Source organism: Sinohyriopsis cumingii, chromosome 5 (assembly GCF_028554795.1).
Source record: "Sinohyriopsis cumingii isolate HCF-2022 chromosome 5, ASM2855479v2, whole genome shotgun sequence".
Lineage (NCBI taxonomy): Eukaryota > Metazoa > Mollusca > Bivalvia > Unionida > Unionidae > Sinohyriopsis > Sinohyriopsis cumingii.
Window position 1 is genome coordinate 123,633,723 of NC_142965.1, and position 15,342 is coordinate 123,649,064.

Below are 15,342 nucleotides of genomic sequence, written 5' to 3' on the forward strand. Positions count from 1 at the left end.
TCCATGATTGTATATTATACTTAAGACAGTAAATGTTCTTGGAGTTTGAGTTTAGGGCATTGGTTTTTCCATTGGAAAAACCATGATCTACCTAATTTTTGTTAGTTTGTTTCTTAAAATTTAAGTAAACTGAGCTGACTTTGTTTATGAATTTGATGGAAATTTCCATTGAATATAACCTATGTCCGGAGCATTTTGTTGTTTTATAAGTCAGGTGACATTCTGTATATAAGGATGACCAAGTAAACCATTAGTCATTCATTCATATTTTAATATCGGTCTGGAATCACTCTTAGTTGTGTTCCGTTATAATTTTAGAGGAATTATTTATGTAATTTATTTATTGGAAATATAAAGTGCTAAGTCACTGTTTGGGGATTATTGTAAATTCCTTCAAAGACATTTTGGATTATATAAATGTAATTCATCAATACTGTTGGTAACTCAACCTATTCAGGATTATTTAGTACATCAACATGTTCAAGAAATGGAATTCATTTGGAGAACTCTATTCGTTTGGACTAATTTAGGACAATATTCTTAAGTTCCTTTTAAATTTTCACTTCATATTCTTGGGAAAATGAATTATTTGTTGAATTTTACAAAACCTGATGTTTTGTTTTTTCTGTTACTTAGCTTAAGACCATAGAGTCATAACAATATAAAGTTGGGAATAATCTTAGTTTAATGAAATGAATGGAAATATGCTTTGTGATTATCTTTGTGAAAAACAGTTGAACTTCAACATATATGCAGTGTCTTTTTGAAGAGTTGCTAGGAATTTAGGAGTTTAATTACTGCAACTGCATATTGATATTTGCTAGGCAATATATTTATGTTTATAAATTTGTATAAAAAAGGTTCCCATCAGTTCCTTATTTATGTTAGAGTTGAGTGCCATGAAATAATTAAAAAAATTCTCATTCTCTCCCCCCCCACACACACACATCTGAAACATACCAGATGTCATACATACGGAATAACTTTTGAATTTTGTTTCAAACAGACATTCTTTTGTTTGTGTCTTCCTGTCTGAGAGAAAAAGAATTTTAAAAAATATTCATGATAGTTGCATGAAATAAACTGCATTATATTTGAAAAAGATTATTATTTTGGAAATACACAATATCTCAAACTAAATTCTATCCCAAAGATACATTTTCTTGGTTTGTGGTTTGTATACAGTTTAAATAGATATACCGTGGTACCCTAAACTAAGTGGTCTGTTGCATGTGTCAATGTTAGTGTCTGCCCATAAAAGGTTAGCAGTCTGAAAAAAGTGACATAAATGATCCTAGTTGCTTCTGAAATTACTTGGTTCATGCCTCAGAAAAATTTCCCAAACATGCAGAGTATTACCCTAGTCAGTAATCTATCCACCCATCCATCTGTACATGTCTTGGTTATAGTTTGCATTGAGGGGCCCCAAGTGGTCTAAAGTGCTCTTCATTATGAATCATTGCCATCTCACCTCTGTCTGTGTTGGTTCGAGTTTAAGATTCGGCCAGTGTGGGTATGTGAGAAAGCTTGCTGGTAGCTGCCCATGGGTCGGTGGTTCTTCCTGAGTTTTCCCGGGTTCTTCCTCCACCATTAATACTGGCCGCCATGCATAGCCTATTGTGTGCTGAAAAATGGTGTTAAACCCCACAACAACAACAACAGTTTGCGTTAGGTGATTTGAGCCGCTATGGTGGGGCTATGGTGTTCCCTGAACACATTTCTCCAGTAAGATGTGCATAGCATTTGTACCTTCATAGTCAGATTAAAATTTTAAATTGTGAAAATTGTATTCCAATTATTCACCACAAGTTATGTACTATGCACGTTTACAGTAAGAAAATCATTTTCCATTGGAAATATTAAAGAGTTTCCTTATTCACATGAAGTTATCACTGCTAAAATAATACAATTTACATCATTTCTGACAGACAAGAGGGACAGGGAACTGCTGATGAACTTAGAAGCCGTGACTTCAGACGTGAACTTGAGGAGCGGGAAAGATCATCCAAAGAAAAGAGGGACAGAAATAGAGGTAGTATAAAATGAAATTGCATATTACAGTATGTCCATTGTACAATTAAAAATCTAAAAGGCTATTGAATTACCATATAGACATGCCTTTAAGTAGAGTCCACCTGCAGACAACATAGATTATGTCAAACTGCATACACTCCAATCTGACTGCACATTATGAGATGGCACATCTGTGTCTCAGCACTTTAGGCACACAAAAAAGTGTTTTTCTGCTTGGCTGACCATCCCTGCTTTTTGTTGCCAACCAAGCACATTTTTCCTAAGGGTTTATTTATTTTTTTTAAATTTCAGAAATTGATATGTGCATCTGTTTGAGCTGGTTTTGTCTGGTACTAGAAGTACATTGTATACACTAATCATTATAATATATTTAATGTTTAAGAAAAACAAGCCTACCTACTTAATTTTAAAACCAGGAAAACATGCATACTTCTTTTTTTTGTGCCTTAACAGTTGGATTTGACCTTTAGGTGAGTATAGACAATACTCGGTATGCCATGGTGCTTGCCTTGAATAGCTCTGAACATACCAGGAAAGCAAGAATGATTTTGTCACAAATCTGTGCCTACCCTCCCCATTTCCCGAATTGTACCCATTAATTATCAACCCAGAATAGTGAATATTATGTGGTAGTTTTATAAAAGAAAACTCTTTTGTTTATAGTGTAAAACTTTACAGACATATTTCAGATTCAGCTTGGTGCTAATTTTACAGTTTATGCTGCTCTTGGATGTGCATTGAGTTATGATTTTACTGCCCAACTTTATTTGTAAGAAATGGATAAAATATCGAGTCTTATTTACCTAAAAACCAAATAATACTGTATTGTTAAAGATACTTTGAGACTAAACAATATGAAGAGATTAATGAATTTATCCATTATAATTATTTCACACTGAAAACATGGAATGAACTTTTTTGCTTAATTTTGAGAGCAGTCACTTATTTTCAAGGTTATCAGCTATTGCTGTGAATGCAGTGATGAGTGTTTTGTGTATTTAATGTAATTTAACTTGCAGTCAGTAAAATACCAGTTGTTGATGAATATTTTTGTTGTTAGAAAATGTTACCTCTGATTTCTCCTGATTTTCATGTCACTTCACCCTTCATAGATACGAGTTTAAGTTTCTTTGCCTGAGACTTTTTAGCCAGGTATGATCCAAAACAATAGGTTCTTCAAACATTGCTCATGGTTGATTTTATGGTTTTGAGTACATCATTAACACAATATCAAGAGTATTGTTCCACATTAGAATACTGCAGTCCAAAGCACTGTGTACATTATTTTGAAGTTAGTTTATGGATTTCTTATATAAGTAGAGGTTCTTTCATGAATGTTGATTTCATATGAAATTTTCAAAATATACGATTTCTAATTTAATTCCTTTAATGAGTTTCATATTTAATACTTTTACAGCTATTATTACATTGCTATATCCTTTCCCAGTGTTAATTCCCAGTCTAGAGACATTATTTCCTCTACAATTATTAAATGAATTTCAAGAATAATTTTATTTTATTTTATATACCAGTCTGTTACCTTAGTCCACTCAACATAATTGGAATATCATCCATCTGTTCCTTGGGGTGTAGGCATCTCAACATGTGTCTCTTGGGCACTCTATGCTTCATCATTTAAATCATCTCTTGAGAATTCTTTTCTCAGTCATGTCTGTTTGTGTTGTGTTTACCATATTCTCCCATGTCTTTGCAATATTTTCATGTATCAGTATTCCATTTTTGGTTGATTTTATGGTTTTGAGTACATCATTAACAAAGCGGTGTTTTTTGTGCATCATCAGTGTATTCATGACAGGATGGAACATAATTCCAGTGTATATCTTTTTAGAACAGTAAAGTTTAGCCAGAAAGTTTATTCAGCATGCTTACCTATTATGGTATTACAACACTATTAGGCATGCTTACCTATTATATAATTGCAACACAATTAGATATGTTTACATATGTCATTACAACACAGTTAGGTGGGGCTCAAAGTGGTCTAAAGCGCTCACCATTCCGGATCACTGCCATCTCACTTTTGCAATGCCTGTGGTTAAATGATTGAATATACAAAAAGCTAAATTCAACAAATAACAAAAATAGTGTAATTCAACAAAAAACAATTTAATGACAATTCAATAGTCAAATGATTAAAATTTCCCAAGTACTCCTTCTGCTTGACACTGTGATAGCCTATTGCATCATTTGATTAGTAGTGTGAAATAGCTTTCCACCTGACCTTGTGTTCTACTCGTCTGTATATTCTTCTCTCCTATTCCTCCAATTCCTTCTCCTCTTCCTCCTGACTTTTTCAAAATTCCTTCTCCTTGACTTCTCTATACTCTTCCTTCTCCACTTTCTTCACTTTCTCCTCCTCGATTCCTTTTTACTCCTCGACTCTCTCCACCGACTAGTCTTGTCGACTCTGACTGCTCTGCTAGTCTCACTTCCGTCTCCCCTCTCAGAGACTTGGGACTTAATTGAACCGGAAGTTCTGTCCCCAAAAAGCTTCCTGTGAAAACACAACGATGGTACAATATTTTCCTTAACCCTCTCATCTCACACTGCACCCAGCCTATCATCATATAATGGCTATTAAATTTCTTCGGTCATGCATTGATTCACATCAGAATACTCTTACGTTCATGTATGGTAAAACAACGTCATAACAGAAGCACATGATCAATTACCTGTGATACATGCATCAATAAATTGAGTGACATCAGTACATATTCCTAATCCCATTATACCAACAATATCACAGCAATCAGATGCATTTCTTTATATTACAACTCATACAAAGTACCCAAATATTCAAATATTCATGCCGTGATATATCCATACATCCATATTAACTAATCTTGCATACCTCAACCATTTTCCAAATTCACAAGCATGTGTAACCTAATAGTGAATTACAAAATTAATTCTGACCACAAGCCAACAATCTACATAATTCTCTTCATAATACTCAAGCTCATTTCTCAGATACATATGTAAATTAAACACTACAATGGTAATTCTACATACTAAACGATCCTATTAATTCAGTATTCATACTACACACAATTACAATGCCGTAATATTCTGCAAACATCGAGTAAATAACTAACTGACCTTTGCAAAGCTTTGTCTTTACTTAGAATCTCCTCTTTAAGTTTTACCGCAAAGTTGAAAGTGGCTTACTTGGAGTAACCTTATGTTGCTCAGCAATCTAACTATGTGAGACTAAATTTCACTTGCTAGTTAGAAGTTATAATTTGGATTAAAATTGTTACCACAATTCCGATAGGATGTCATTTTGACCCGATCAAATCAAACTTAGCAGACAATGTCCTTCTCACTGTCTGTCCAGATGGGGACTGATTTAGAACACGTCCAGTTCCCCCTTCATGGTTCCTCGGATCTTGGGACTAAGCTGTACCACATAGGTGGGAAGTCATGCGATCTAATGCCTGTGCCAATTCAAGATGCTGGATCTTCTCTCTTACAGATATGCCTTCCTAATATTTATTACAACATAATTAGGTATGCCTACCAATTGTGGCATTTGAATACAGGTATGTTTATCTGTTGTGGCATTACAACACAATTAAGTATGCCTGATAGGCATTATAGCACAAGTATGCCTACCTATTATGGCATTGCAACACAATTAGGTGTGCCTACCTGTGATGGCACCATGAATACAATTAGGTATGGTAACCAATTATAGTACTGTGAAACAATTAGGTATGGTAACCTGTTATGGCACTACAACAAAATTTGGTATGCTGCATTATTACAGCACTGCAACACAATTAGGTATGCTTACCTAATAGACATAGCAACACAATTAGGTATGCATATCTAATGTTACAACACAATTAAGTGCACCTACCTATTATGGTATTATAACACAATTAGGTATACCTACCTATTATGGTATTATAACACAATTAGGTATACCTACCTATTATGGCATTATAACACAATTAGATATGAACATTTTAAATCAGTCAGAGTCAGCATCTGGTGTTATGTGTCATTGTTTCAGTATGGTTGGCTGAAGAGGTATGTATAATGACATAAACATTCAATCTGGCCAAGTTTATACCTAGTGTTAAATGTTCATTTTATAAAATGGAAATGATAGAACTATTATGGCTTAGCTTCAATATCAGGAGTATTGTTCCACATTAAAATACTACAAATAGATAAAGCTCGAAGCTTAGCTTCAAGCTCGGCAATGTTTGTTAATGTTTTTTTTATATACTGTTTTGATGAGTTTTGCTTTAGTTAACAGATTTTTTAATGAATATAATAGTTCTTGAGATGAATTAAATCCTGACTATTATACCTTCCACTAATTGTTTCTTTGTGGGGAGGGGTATGCTTGAGTCCATCAGTTTTAATTGCATAATATATCTCCTGAGTTATCTTCATGTAATATGCTTTTGTATCACAGCTTTTGTCCTGCAAGAGAATGATGGAATCTGATTGGCATTTTAAAATTTATCCTCATTTTTATTGTAAGCTGTGTCCATCCATCCATCACAATCTTCTCAGTTCATATATCTGGAACAGTGTGAGATATTTTAATGTAATTTGGTATTCATTTGTATCAGGAAAAGTTTGTGTGCCATGTAAGATTCAGCTTTATCAGATTATTGCATTTAGAGTTATGTCCCCATTTTATGTCCATTGTATGTACACTTAAGTTTTTATAGGAGGTATTCCATAAACACTTGCTTTCTAATATTTCTAATTGTCTAAATTCTGTCACAAAGACCATGGCATTTAGAGGTATGTATTGATAAGCCATTTATTAATGGATTACTAAACAGAGTTCAGTCAATACTCTAAATATGTGGTATGTGTTGAAAACATGCATGTTTGAGAAAAAGTAGTGACATTAAATATTTCTTGCAATGAAATTTGTGTGTGGGTAAGGGTTAAATAGAAATCTTTGTACCTGGTTTTGAAAGTGAGAGTCCATGAGTAGAACATAAAGTCCTTAGAAGTGTGTTTATTCTTAAACAGGGCTCTGTCTGTTTTAAGTAATTGATCATTCTGTTTTGATGGGACTCACAGCTGGAAATAACCAGAGGGTTTACAATTTAATAATAGCTATATTTGCAAATATAACAATCTATTAATGATCTGACATGCTAATTTCTTTCTGCGCAGATGCTGTTTAAAAATGTGTCACTGATTTATGTAACGATGTCCTTGATGTTTTATTCCAGAATCCAGCAACAGTAGCAGCAAAAGACCGAGGCTTGAACAGATACCAGCGGCAAACCTGGATGCTGATGATCCAATTGATGATGAAGTTAGTTGAATTTTTTTCAAAATTCAGTAAATGATGAAATGGTTTTTAATGCATCTGAGATGGAGGCATTTAGCATATGGGTTGTCTCTGTGTAGGCAGGTGGGTGTGGCTGTAAACAACATTGGTTTAACAAATATTTCAGCACATCTATCTTAGCAACACTGTGCTTGATTCTTTTGTGTTTGTTTAATGGCACTTTTAAAACATTTTAGGCTATATTATGCTAAGGAAATAGGAACTAAGTGCCTTTACCATGGACATACCCAGGCAGCTGATCCAGGATGGTCTCATAGGGTTACGAACTGGCAACACTAGGGGTTACGAGTCCCAGCAATATCAGCCAGTTCTCAATAATCCATCTCAAATGGTTTCCACTAAAAAATGTTTGAAAAGAAAATTTTACATTACATTTGATGATAGCATCAGTTTATTCTCAGTCATATGGTGATCAATCAATAATTAAATACAGTCAGACCACCTCTTTTAAAGAACCACATTTAATAAGAGACCACAAAACTGGCTCTATATTTGACACTTTAAAGCTTAAACAACCTGCATTGAAGGTTTGTATATCCTCAGAGATCATTTACGATAGTTGTTATAGAAGTTCTCTTGAGATAGTTACCACTGTACAAAGAGATTTTAATAATGGGACCTGACTGGGCTTATAGTCATGTGTTATATATTTTGAGAGTTTGCTTTTTCTTCCCATAATCAGCACGGTTGATTCTTAACTGTAACTGATCATTTATGTGACAGGATGAGGATGATGACTCGGATGATGAGGATGATACTGCAGCACTTCTGGCAGAGTTACAAAAAATCAAGAAAGAGAGAGCACAGGAAATGGCCAGAATGGTAGGTTTGACTGAAAAATTTACATTCAGCACTGCTGTACTTTTTTAATATTTTTGTTGGTGTTTATTGTTTGTGGGTCTTTTTTTGTCTTGCCTGCAAAGCATAGGCAGGACATGGGGATCATTTTTTTCTGATGGCATTGTGATCATCATATTGAAACAGCAGAAAGTTTTTCCATTTAGTTCAGTTTCTCTGACACAGTTGTATGTATGGTCATAAACTTGGTTTTGAGGATACTAGTAGGTCACAGTTGTCTACTTTTCACAGTCCAATGATTGCACGAATATTTTACATTTAGCTCAGTTTCTTTGTCACTTGTTTATACATTTAGCTCCATTTCTCTTACTCTTGTAAGTACATTCATGAAACCTGATAGGTGTATTCATCACAGAGAATACTGCCTGCTGTGGGTAGAGGGGCTGACAGTGACCTTTTGTTTCTCCAGTGATTACTTTTAGGTTTTTTGCATTTGGTTCAGTTGCTCTGACGTTAGTGAATGAACAGTCTTGATAATTGTATTGACCTTGGAAGATACTACTCACTATGGGCAAAAATAGGTCACAGTTACCTACTTTTCACACTCCAGTGATAACATCTAGTCTTTGCATTTTGCCCAGTTTCTCTGACAGTATATGTATAGTCATGAAACTTGATGGGTATATTGAACTTGGAGATTACTACTTTTCACATGCAAACGTAGGTCACAGTGACATACTTGTCTTGCTTGTGCAATGTTTGTAGGGTATTTTAATTATGTTACATTGGAGCAGGATAGCATTCCACAGACTTCTAATGTGAAATATAACATTTTCCCCCAGGTACTTCAATTCATGTTTTGAAGGAGGATTCTATTATTTTAACAGAAGAACCATTATTCACTAGGTCATTAAACTGTAGTGCAGCAAACACCAAGTCCAGAAAATATTGGTACCCCTACACAATTTTTAACAATATGGTATATGGTTTCCTCACTATTGTTTTGAAGCCTAGTAGACTAAAAGGGGTAAGATAAATCATGTTTCCACAATCTACATGCTTCCAGAATGCTTGCTCAGGGCTGTCATATGTTGAATTTACACAGACAGATATCTTGTCCTAACAGAAAATGCTCAGTCTTTGCTGTTATATGCAGAATTTATACAGATTTTGTTTCCATGTATATGGCATTACCAAAATGCATGGTCTAGGATGTTGCATGTAGAATTTATAAAGGGTCACACAGATCTTATTTCCATCAGACATGATTTTTCTTCATTTTAAAGCGGAATTATGCTTTTCTCCCGACTTGAATCCAATTTTTCTTGATATGGTCCTGTTGTTTTTTTTTTATCATCTCCGATCCGGTTTTTAAAACATGGTCTGTTCAATCCCATTCCACAACGGTCCTTGTAACATATTTGTTCCATATATTAGTTAGCCCACGACTCTCGTAAAGAGTATTTTGATTGGTCAAAAGATTAAATTCATCCACTGAATCTTCTTATAATGGAAACTGATGGCAATGGAAAGAAGAAGCGTGCTTGCATAAAATGGCATCCCAAATTGTTGAGAGAGACCATGACACGAGAAGTTTAGATAAAGGTTTAAAAAACATATGGAAATGGGATTGGCTGGAGCGAAAAGTTGACGGAAATTTAGTTGGTCAGTTTATAAGAAAACAATGCTAGAGGACTGGCATTTTGTGGCCTCTGCTTTATGGTAATCGCAGTTGGAAGTGTTTGGAACAGCACCAATAAAAGAAGCTGCAAAGGAAAAATTGAAGCTCAGAAGGCATCTCGAAAAAAGTGCAAAAATTACTATTAGAAGAAAGATTTCTTGCATGAGAGAACAGATTTAGCTCTCTGTCAGAATATACACACTGCATGTCGCCAATACAAGCACCAGCTTGAAAGGAAAAAGGCTCTCATTGAGAAGAAAAAGAAATGATTGCACATTGAGGCCAAAAAGTCGGTGGTGACAAAAAGGAAGGCTAAAAAATCTTTGCCAAAGTCACAGAAAGAGCTCGACTGGCATATCAACAGGTTGTGTCCATTGGAGAAAAAGACAAGTGAATGTGTGGGAATATTTTTATATAGTTGATGTACTTGAGTGTTTATTTTACTGATTTGTTATGAAAAGTAAGAAGTATAATGTATTTGCTGCAAAAATTGATAAATTATTGTGACTTAAGTACGATGTAAACACTGACATGCACAAATTCATGTGACAATAAATATTGTGAAATTATTCAAGTTGAAAATTTTTGGTAAGTTTGTTAGTTTTTCAAATGATTATTTTCAGATATATTATGATTGTAAGTTGTACCAGGAGCAGTTTTTTATGATTGTAAAATGCATTTTTGGCCAGGGACCTTTGGTCGTTTTGGGAAAAAATATCTTGCTTGGATTTATAGCAAATTAAACACCATATTATATCCATAATATTTGAAAAAAAAATTATATGATTTTGATGTATAGGAAAATAAAATACCACAGCTTGAAAGAAAATTATAGTCCCCCCATTTCAATGGTCAGAATTTTCTAGTTGATAAATTCGCTTTGTATATGTTAATTGATATACAAATTGTCATCTAAAAATACTAACTAGAGTGGGACTATTAATCTTACATATAACTGATACCTTGTAAAAGACACTGTGTTGACATTTGAGAACTTATTGATAAAAGTAAAAAAGTGTTTATACTGAAGCCTTCAATTTATTAATTACACTTTGGATATAGTAGGCAGCAAAGCTTTGAGTGGGGTGCTAACATTTATCGGAGAGAGCCAGTATACATTAAACACTGAGTCAACAAATGAGGAAATATTTTGTGAACTAGAACACTAGGATGATTCTCAATCTTACATTGGAATACATGTATTCAAGACATTAACACACTCTAATTTGGATATTTTTTTGTGAAGTTTTATAAAAAAAATGTAGCTTTAACATTTTGAGTTCTAGCCCCCTCATATCACTACTGTGTCTGCAGTATGGCAGTTATAGTGATGTCTAGCACTTTGGCAACAGGTGGCATCATGTCCCAAACAGTCACATTATCCTGGCACTAGGCCATCCAGTCCTGACACTTACCTCTTAATGCTGAGCACCTAGTGAGGCAGCTGCTAGTACCATTTTTGTAAGTTTTTGGTATGACTTGGTCGGGGTATGAACCTGTGACCTCTCACATTTGAGATGGATGCTCTGACCATTTAGGCCACCAGAGTGGTTCAAACGCTAGTAAATAATTAAAGGAATGAATTTTTTTAAACATTGGATTTGGCCCACGTATCTTTCACAACTTCACCTTCTGCTGCCAATTTGGCATTCATGACACACGTCTAACATGTAAGTAAAGGTTCATAAATATAATTAAATTTGTAATTGAAATTAAATTTGTGACAAATATAACTCTTTTTGTACAAGCAATAATTTTTGGAATTTTTTTGTTATGGGAAGAAAAGACCGTCTTTTAATATTAGATTCATGACAAGATTACTTTGGAATTTCCAGACATTCCTTAACTCATTCGGCCCTGATCCCATCTGTAGGTGTGATCCGGTTTCTGCATTCATTGGCCGATCCCGCCTGTAGTCGTGAATTGTTTACTGCATTCAGTGGCCGATCCCGTCTCCAGGCATGATGAATGTGTGTTAGATACAACGTCTCTGATTGGTTAGAAATGGTTTATTCCAAGAACTAAACAACTGTTAAACCAATCAGAAATGATTTTACTTTCATTTGTGGAAATTTTAATTGTTCAGAAGCCAAGGGCTACAGTTTGAGAGCGGTTTAACTACACGTGTTCTGTTCATGAAAAATCTTAAATGATGGTGGGCGGAAGAGTGATTTTTGATGATAGCAAAAATGTGGAGTTTCTCGGGTTTGATCTTGAAAAAAGTGAGCAATCTGATGAAATATATGTTCGGCAGTTGGATATTTTATGAGATTTAGATTTGAACATAGAAGTTTCTGAGATTGAATTGTCCAAAGATGAGAATGCTGACAGCGATGATGATGGAGTTCTTGCGGATAAACGTTGCACATAATATTGTAAATACTGTATAAATAAGTTGTGGAAGACTTCGACAAAAAGGGGAAAAATTACATCAATGTGCCAACAAATTCATTTGAAATAAATGGTGAAAATTTTGTGGATTTTAATTTGATATAAGAAGAGAAATTAAGGTAAGAGTGAATGCATGTGCACAATGTTTTTAAACAGGTAAAAACTATGGGGCACAAGCAGCTAGACACAGCTTTGTGCTTCTGACGCATAGCAGCAGAGATACTGAAAACAGTGCTGGGGCCAAATGAGTTAATGATGGAAACAATGGATATGAGAAAAGCACAATTAACCATCAATTTGGACTTAAAACAGTAACTTTTGTTGACTGTTTATGACACCACTTTTAATTACACTATAACGAATGACATGTCAAACAAGGTGTAAGGGGCTGCCTTCAGATCTTTATAGCCAATGTTTTGAAAGATAGAAATTTCCAAGTTAAGGTAAGCACCAGATATTCAGAGGATATGGACATTATGCTGTCAGTCACACATTGAAATTGGCAACATAGTGAAATGCCTAGTGAAATGTCTTAATCCGGAAACTGAGTTGTATGTTGTTGACCTTTTAATCTTCTATCATCAAAGAATATGCATGCCATACTATTGTATGGTAACTACAGAAGAGCTAAAACAGAAGATATCACTGTAAACTGACACACTGCAAACATCATATCGATATGACTCAAAAATTGTTAAAGCTAAGTTAGAAATCCAAATCACATCACATCCATCACAAAACAGAAGAACAGAGTTTGGAAATAGTTCCAAAGAAAAGACATCAAATATTTTAAATCTAAATTGCATAAAATTCATGATGACCCAATATTCTGTTTTCAAGTTGACAGTTCTCTTGTTCCTGTTTTCGAGGTGATCAAATTTTTAGGACTTATTTTTACTATAAACTAACTTGCTTTCTGTACATTAGATACCTCACGGGTTTGAACCCCATCCAAGTCGTACCAAAGACTTACAAAAATGGTACTAGCAGCTGCCTCACTAGGTGCTCAGCATTAAGAGTTTAGTTTTAGGACTGGTTGGCCTGGTGTCAGGATAATGTAACTGGGTGGGACATGATACTACATGTCTGCGGCATGATGCCACAGTGTTAGACATCAAAATAAACTGCCACACTACATACATCATAGCGGTAAAACTGATTTTCTAAAAATAAAAGCTATCTTAAAAATCCAAATCACACACACACAGCCATGCTTAATATATTCAGCTACATCAAAACCTGTTGAAGAAAATAGTTTATTTTGGATTCTCTTTCCACACAAAGAACCTATCAAAAGCTTCAAATTGTACAGTCCATTAATATCCCAGATCTTGCAGAAACATAATTTGCTAATAAAATTTTTGAACAAAGTGCTCTCTACCATTTCCTGCTTAGTTGTATTGCTGTTAAAGATAATGAAAGGGCAGACAAAGCAGCCAAAGTTGCTCTGCAATAAGCCATTTCTGAATGGAAGATTCCATGTAGTGACTTAAAATATTATATAAATGTGTATGATCTACATACTTAGCAAAATATGTGAACATCAAAAACCCATTATTGGAGAGTGGCATCTCAAATAGAACAATTGCTGTCCGTTTATAGAACACACACACCTGACTCGTGCATACCTCCTGAAGGGTGAACCTGACCCATAGTTCATACCTTGCCAGTGTTCACACAATGAACATTCTTGTTGAGTGCATTGATGTGAACTCAGTAAGGGTGTTTATGATGATGAACCACTTGAGAAAATATTTGACTTTTTAAAATAATGTATTTTGTTTAGAAAAGTTTTACTCTGTGGTTTTAGGATTTTGTTTTCTACTTTCATCTTTCATTTTATATAACCCATCTTTCATTTTATATAATGTTTAAGGAATTCAGACATTTTTACTTTTTTTTTTTTGGCTAGCATCAATGAAGAGGAGTTAAGCTATTGTACTGCCTTCAGCATTGGCACAGATAAAGGCATATACATATGTACACTCTCACTGGATGTCAATCATTCTTTCTTCCTAGGTCCCAGGCAGCAATTTGGAGTGGGTTTCATAGCACCTGCCCCACAGAGGAGGGGGCTAAATTTGTTTATTTGCATTGGATTCTTGCTTAAGTTTCTGCATGTAGCTCAGGTTTTATGCAGTCTGTATAAATTCTGTTATACGTAGTTTCATGAAAGTTGGTGAGGAGATTTTTCTTGAGTACTACACCTTCATTCCAAAAGTAGGTCACTGTGACCCATGTATCATGCTTCATTGACTTGAGTTAAACAGGTGAATGCATCTCTGTTAGTATCACACCCATACCACATAATGTTAGTGTGATTTATATTATAAAGTTTTATGGTTGAGGTTAAATTTTTGCATTTATCTCATGACCAAATAAGTTGTTTGTAATATATATATATATATATATATATATATATATATATATATATATATATATATATATATATATATATATTCCTGAATGTTGATGTGGTGGTACATCTTGATGAGTACTATAGTGTTTTTTTTTTCTTCCAAAAGTGGTCTTAGTATCCTATTTTTCATACTGAGTGTTTGCCTTCAAATTTTGTGTTTAAAGTTCATTTCTTGGATGTTTTTTATGTGAGTTCACCACAGTAGGCAGGGACACAACTTGTCAAGTTCTGTGATTTTTTCCCCTTCTTTTCCAGGAAGCTGAAAAGAAAGTAGAGGAAGAGAGAATTAGAACAGAAAATATTTTGAAAGGAAACCCATTATTAAACCAAGAAAAAGTTGAATTTAAAGTGAAAAGAAGGTTAGTATTCACCATACATGTAGTATTCACCATACATGTATTAGTGTTTATAATTCTTGTAGTATTCACCATACATGTATTAGTGTTTATAATTCTTGTAGTATTCACCATACATGTATTAGTGTTTATAATTCTTGTAGTATTCACCATACATGTATTAGTGTTTATAATTCTTGTAGTATTCACCATACATGTGTTAATGTTTATAATTCTTGTAGTATTCACCATACATGTGTTAATGTTTATAATTCTTGTAATATTCACCATACATGTGTTAATATTTATAATTCTTGTAAGAAAATTCCTG

The 15,342-nt window shown here is 34.2% G+C and overlaps 1 protein-coding gene across 1 annotated transcript in view; it reads left to right on the plus strand.

The window, feature by feature from the left end:
• The window catches only part of LOC149800116 (protein CWC15 homolog), a 53,527-nt gene that overhangs the window by 32,608 nt on the left and 5,577 nt on the right, over nucleotides 1–15,342 (plus strand). The window contains exons 3-6 of the mRNA XM_089959711.1: nucleotides 1,929–2,032; nucleotides 7,266–7,351; nucleotides 8,111–8,209; nucleotides 14,932–15,035. Of these exons, the coding sequence (XP_089815837.1) occupies nucleotides 1,929–2,032; nucleotides 7,266–7,351; nucleotides 8,111–8,209; nucleotides 14,932–15,035 (393 nt within the window). The remainder of the gene's footprint in view (nucleotides 1–1,928; nucleotides 2,033–7,265; nucleotides 7,352–8,110; nucleotides 8,210–14,931; nucleotides 15,036–15,342) is intronic.